Here is a 6,884-nt window from a genome sequence, read left to right as displayed (position 1 = left end):
ACCACCACCCTCACAAAAACCCACCATCCTCACGAAATCACCACTGTACCACCCACAAAAACCCAGGCCACCACCTCAAAACAACCCCTCATTCGTCTTCCCCTCCCTTTTTCGGCAGCCCCCTCCCCCGTCTTTCCCTCCTTTTTCCGGCAGCCTCCTCCCTAACCTAAAAACTCATAAATCTAACCCAAAAATCCCAAACCCAAAAACCCAATAATTGTCACCCAACACCCAGAAATTGTCACCCAAATCACCTAAAACCCACGCCCTAGAACCCTAACCAAGAAATCCGACCATCATCATACCTTCAATCAAAATCAAAACCCAGAAAATCGCAATCAAAACCCAGAAAATCGAAATCAAAACCCAGAAAATTGAAATAAAATCCAGAAAATCAAAACTCATAAAATCGAAATCAAAACCCAAAAAATCGAAATCAAAACCCAGAAAATCGAACAAAAGGAGATCCGGTCTCAAAAGATTGAATGAGGGAGATTATCAACTTCCCCTCACCGTCGTCGTCAGTGGCCATGTACGCCTCATGAAGATGAACAGAGAGTTGGTGGTTCCAAAAACTCATGAAGACGAAGAGGAGAGAGAAAGACGAAGAAGATGAAGATGAACTAGGGTTCATCTGGAAAAATCTGAAGAACTTGTGAGGAAGACCAGTCATCACATTAATTGTTGGTGGTTGGGATTGTGAGTAAATTGAGGGATTAATTAAATTAGGGAAATCTGATTAGTTTTAGGTTAATGTGATTAAATTAAGTTAAGGGCAAAATTAAGAAAATCAGAATTTTTAAGTAAGGGTAAATATATAATTTCGAGGGTTTTGTTTACTAAAAATAGAAAGAAAACAGAGAGTTGCACATAACCCTGATCATCCCGTTTTGGCAAAAGTTGCACATAACATTAAACGGAGGTAGTATTTTTTAAAAAAAAATTCATGATGAATGTTTAAGCCTAGACCAACCCACCATAAATACCCAGAGTTGCTCTTCTTTCATTGTATAAGCTTGTGTCATTTTCATTGTCAACAAAACCTTCAAAAGCCCTCCTCATCTTCCTTGTCTTTACAACTGTAATAAAGAGGGAGGGATAAGAAAAAAGCAACCGAGCGATCCTTTATTCAGTTTAGTTTGTCTTCTTTCTACCTCTGCATACTGTTGTCATCTCTTGTTTCGCCTAGGGCCCATAAAATATCAGAAACGACTCTGGTGTCTAAGGTAAGAATTCGACAGAGTTGTTCGCTTGCATATACTCCAAAACACAAACTCGACTTTCACTAGCTCCAAATATTCACAATAGCCATAGCTTTTTGCAAAACATAACAGCCTAGCTTTCCATTTCCTCCCATTCCCCTTACCTTCCTCCCAAAAAAAAAAAAAAAAACACAGTTGTTACATGTTCATTAGCACCCCTAGTAGCCGCATCTGAGACTAAAAAGTTACGAAAAGTTGTGGGGTATTTTCTTATAATAGCCACAAAAATCAGTATAAATAGCAGGGTTGTCATTGGCATTGTACTCTGATTATTTGTTCAGCCATTTTTGTCCATCCTCAAACTCACCCTTCCACGTACAGATTTAATAATCACTTATACTACGACATATAGTATAATTCGATAGTATACATATTTGCGGATATCAATCAGTATCACCATGAGTCACTCATACTCATTCTGCAAACACGCACAAACCCTCTTTCCTGGAGGGCTTAACTCGAGTTCTATGAACTTCCACAATAATCACAAGAATAAAGTGGTGTTTGTAATGGGTGCCACAGGTACTGGGAAGTCGAAACTTTCGATTGACTTGGCAATTCAACTTCAGGCTGAGATTATAAATTCTGATAAGATTCAAGTGTACATAGGGCTGGATATTGTCACGAACAAAGTGACAGAAGAAGAGTGTAGGGGTGTACCCCATCATCTGTTACGGATAATCGATCCTGATGTTGAATATAATGCTAATAATTTCCGGCGTGATGCCTTGCTTGCTATTGAATCCATCATCGAACAAGACAAGCTTCCGATTATAGCAGGTGGATCGAACTCGTTCATTGAGTCCCTAGTGAATGATCATCCTGACTTCACTTCAAAGTACGAGTGTTGCTTCCTTTGGGTTGACTTATCCCTACCTATTCTCCAATGCTTTGTATCAGAACGCGTTGATCAGATGGTTAAAGCAGGATTGGTGGATGAGGTAAGAGGAATATTCGACCCTGAAGCCGACTACACACAGGGAATACGACGGGCCATTGGTGTCCCTGAATTGGACAGTTTTCTTCGAGCAGAAGGGCAAAATGTGGACCCTGAAATGTTGGAGACTCTCCTCCAAGTAGCCATTGATGAAATCAAAGCCAATACGTGTAAGCTAGCTTGTCGACAACTGCAGAAAATCCATCGCTTAAGAGACTTCTGGGGATGGAACCTGCATCATATTGATGCTACAGAAGTATTTCTAAAGCAAGGAAAAGACGCTCAAGAAGCATGGCAGAGACTCGTTGTAGGTCCGAGTGCCATGATCGTGAGGCAATTCCTCAACAGAAACACCAGTGTTCAAAGTATTCCGAAAACATCAGGAACTACTGTCATACGTCGTGGATACTATGGAGGTCATACAGACGCTTACAAGAAAATGGGTAGAAACCTATTCTACTACGATGTGAACTCACTCTATCCATTCATTATAAAAAAAGGTCCCATGCCAGGAGGTAAGCCAGTCTGGGATGGTAATATGGTTGATAAGGACATAGACAGCCTATTTGGATTTATAGAGGCTTTTGTGTCATGCCCTTCTTCAGTCAAAAAACCTTTTCTCCCCGTTCAGGGAAAAGATGGTACACTTCTCTTCCCCACGGATGATTTTGTTGGTGTATACTATAGCGAGGAGTTAAAGTATGCAAGAGACATAGGCTACACTGTGATTCCAGAGTGCAGTACCTATAGCAGCCATGGCGACTGCATCTCACTAGACAACACCGTACGTTTATTATAAATATACAAACATATATTCAACACAACCCGTTTGCCGCCTTTACAGATTTGAACACTGCCTCATACAGAAAACAAAACAAAAATAAAAAAAAAAATAGTTCAAAATCTTTTCTTTTTGGGGGGGAGGGGGGCAATAGAAACGTTGCTATCAGGTTGTAAAGAGCCGTACCATTGGTATCAGTATAGAAAAACGGGAAGTCTGTGACGGCTACAACGGCGCACACGCACACGCACACGCGCACACAAAAATTCCGTACAGTTAAACTAAGTGGAGGTAGTAGGCCTACTCCAATATATCATAAGAGGAATCATCCAAATAAGACGTGTGTAGGAGCCCATACCAAATGTGAGGCGTTTTGGCTTTTTAATATGCCCATTCCTTTGCACTTTTTTGTCGTTTCATTTTATTTTTTTTTTTTTTTTTTGGGAACTAGAAAGTTTGTCAGCTTGCCATTTGTCTTGTTATTTCTTTAGACATGGGAATAGTTTGGGTTGAGCCGATGGTGTGCCCCCTTCATCCATATGATTGAGTTATGATTTGTTCTTTTCTACTTAGATAATTTATGTATTATGAATGAAATATTGAGATTTGTCCAACGTACGAAGTATATATCTTGCTCTCAAATCATAAATATGCATGAGCTCAATTGATTGTTCAATTTATTGTTTTAGAGATAAGAAAATTGAATAGATAAAATAGGCTTTCATCAATGAGTTTCAATTCGAACTTGGTTAAGAACGAAGCTTTTGGTGATACAATGGTAGTATCGTTAACTTTCCATCAACCCAGGTGTGGCTTCAAGATTTCTTAACCCCTCTCCCGGCCCCCATCCCCCCTACCCATCTAAGACCTAACTACCCATAATAAAGCGAAATTTTAACTAATTATTATTTCTAAAGTATATAATGATTTACACGAAACTGAATTTTTGTAAACCTCGAGTTTACCTACTATCATAGTGATTATTATTAGTGCCTAGTGATATTACTTATTAAGTTATTCCTTTCAACAAATTATACATTGTGTAGGATTAGGGCCACGTAACCTATTTACTCTTTAACCTTAGTGGCACCTGAGTAAATCCCACAATCTTGTTTTTATTTTAGTTCACTTTTTTTTTCCTTGTCCTATCTATATATGATTGAAGGCAAGTTTGACATCAACTACATTATCAAACCAACTGTCTATGACATTCCTACGATTTAATAATAGTTCCAAGACAGAATAGAATCTAAGATAGAAGTGGTCCTTAAGTCTCATCTTTTTTTCCCTTTTTTTTTTTTTTTTTTTTTGCAATGCATAGGACTTTTAAAGATGCAAAGAAATCACCTAGAATTTAATGTCCGTATTCCTTCAAGCCATTTGACTCATCTTTGTCACTGTTCAAAAGCTTGGATTTGATTCTTGATTTTCAGCTTTTCGCCATAGGTTTTATAACTGATTGAACCAAATAAGTCATGATTAAACTTGATCATCCCAAAAACTTATTTTTATGAACTAATAGCTTGGACATTTAATCAAATAGGCATAAATATGGGCTATAATTGTGACAAAGTCATGTACTACTTGCTCGATAGTCCATACCACATTGACATTGCAATAAAGTACGCATTGACTCATAATGACAATCTCAATTAATCTCACAAAGAGACCTCGTTTATATTGCAATAAACTCGCGTCAATTGTTTTGTATCTCACGACAATAAGACCTCGTTTAGTTCACATAGGAAGTTCTTTCTATGGGAATTTATATTTAATGGGAATTTTTTTTTCCTTATGATTTTCCTAGGAATTAAGTTAAATTGTTTAGTTGATACTATAGGAAATTGAATTTCCGGAATTCAACTCACCAAGGGGAGAGTTGGTGAGTAATTTCCCATGGTTTGTGGGAATTTTAGAATTTGTATTTCCCTTAAAATTGTTATTTCTCATGTTTACCTTATTTCCCTCCAACCAAATACTACTTGATTTTAATACTTCCTAGAAAATTCTAATTTTCAGGGAAATTATATTTCAAGTTCCAACCAAAACACCTAAGAATAAAAATAACATACAAAACTTTAAAAAAAAAAATACAAAACAATAATAATTGAGAGTTTCCTAGAGGTAAGGTCATATATGATGTGTCCACCACCGTATTGGCCTACACAATCTCTCTTAAATATCACATTCCAAAAGTAAAATCTAATGTCAACCAGTAAAAATGATTCATTTGATTTGAAATTGACGCGAATAAGCCAAATGATGTATTTATTGACTTATTGTGAATCAGACAGAGAACAGGACGTTAGATATCTTTAGTCTACAATCACACTAAATTGATTTATTTTTCATGTAAGCCAAAGCTAGTATATTGCAAAGGACAATAATGATGTTTATTGAAACTTCACCAATTTTAGTATGATTGTGTATGTTTAATTGCCATTTATTTATACTACCCCTTTTTTATTATGGGCAACAAAAGAATATTTTATATCTCACAAATAATTATTTTTTGTTGCTCATAATAAAAAACGGAGGTAGTAATTATCACATACCATATTCTTTTCATACAATTCTTAATTTTATGGACAATAAATGAATATTTTATAAAAAAAACATGATGATGAATTACTAACAGATATATATCAAACCTATGATCGATCGAGTAGTTCCATCATGTACAATATTTTCCAACAGAACAAGTAAGACAGAAGAATGAAAATAACAGTTCTTCTACCATGTAATAGTTTCAGGGTTCTAGAATTTCAGAAGATGTTTAAGAGATTTGGGCGGCTAGAAAAGAAAGAAAAGAAAAATGATCATGCGGTCCATAAAGCCATATGAATCCAAACTTTAAATGATATGTTCTTCATATCTCGCACCATTTCACTTCGTATCTAGAAGGGATTTTCATGGACCCGCAATATCAAGACATTTCTTTTGTTTTGAACCTTTGACTAAAATTAGAGAAAATACAACCTTATCACCTTGATAATTAAGTGGTAAAATTGTAAATAAATCAATTATTTTATATTAAATATGTGTTTTACACTTGTTAATATAATTACGAAAATGTCTAACTAAACATTTTTATTGATTTATTTACGGTTTTGCCATATTGATAAACAAATTTTGTATATTTTCTTGTATTTTTTTTATAGAAAATATACAAGAATATGAAGAACATAAGAAGAGAGCAAAAATCAAACTACTTAAAATTGAAATCCGAACTGCAAAAATTTTTAGCCAAAAATAATAAGAGGAGAGTTAGTCATGAAATATGATAAACATTATATTAAAAAAAATTATAGAAGAAATCTAGAAAAAAAATAATAATTTGAATTTAAGAACATGAAGAACAAGAACATTAGAAGAGAGAGAAGAAAAAAAATTAGACAAAAAAAATCAGCCAAAAAAATGAGAGGGGAGAGAATGGGTGGTTGGGAATATGGGTGTGTAGACACCTGATTGTGTCTCCCCAAAAATCAAACCCAGTGATAAAAACCTTTCACGTCTTTGATTAACGAGTTCGGTGAAGAGTTGAGGAGTGTCGTGAAGTATCCTTAAGCCTTGACTATATTCCTAACCTTTCCTAAAATGTTTTAATCCTAAATAATTTATTTTGTGGCTTTAGAACCAAAATTATTCATTTCGTATCCTTAAAATCATTCATTTCGTGTCTAATCCATAAAAACGTCCAAACCAGATTGTTTTGGTCCATGATCCTGGTCCAATTGTTTCTTAGTTGGATGGGGCTTTAAAAGAGTTTTCCAACGATATATTATAAGCCCAAATCCGACTTATAACAAATAAGTTATGACCAAAATACTAAACCAAGTCAAAACCGGACCTAGGTCCATCTTACCTACAACCCAATGATCATGTGAGGGTCCAAATACCTTAT

At 35.5% G+C, this 6,884-nt stretch overlaps 1 protein-coding gene across 1 annotated transcript; it reads left to right on the top strand.

Moving 5' to 3' along the window:
* The first annotated feature begins 839 nt into the window (after window positions 1-839).
* LOC110716049 (adenylate isopentenyltransferase 5, chloroplastic-like) lies at window positions 840-3,844 on the top strand. The gene has a single exon (XM_021894684.1). It carries the CDS (start codon window positions 1,661-1,663, stop codon window positions 2,996-2,998), a length of 1,338 nt encoding a protein of 445 aa, XP_021750376.1. The 5' UTR covers window positions 840-1,660; the 3' UTR covers window positions 2,999-3,844.
* The last annotated feature ends 3,040 nt before the right edge of the window (window positions 3,845-6,884 follow it).

The sequence above is a fragment of the Chenopodium quinoa genome, unplaced genomic scaffold (genome assembly GCF_001683475.1).
Source record: "Chenopodium quinoa cultivar QQ74 unplaced genomic scaffold, ASM168347v1, whole genome shotgun sequence".
Classification (NCBI taxonomy): domain Eukaryota; kingdom Viridiplantae; phylum Streptophyta; class Magnoliopsida; order Caryophyllales; family Amaranthaceae; genus Chenopodium; species Chenopodium quinoa.
The sequence above is the reverse complement of the archived record's forward strand: the minus strand, read 5'-3'. Positions and strand labels throughout refer to the sequence as shown.

Bases quoted from the DNA above. Each gene is read 5' to 3' on its own strand.
- LOC110716049 (XM_021894684.1), top strand. From the start codon at position 1,661: ATGAGTCACTCATACTCATTCTGCAAACACGCACAAACCCTCTTTCCT.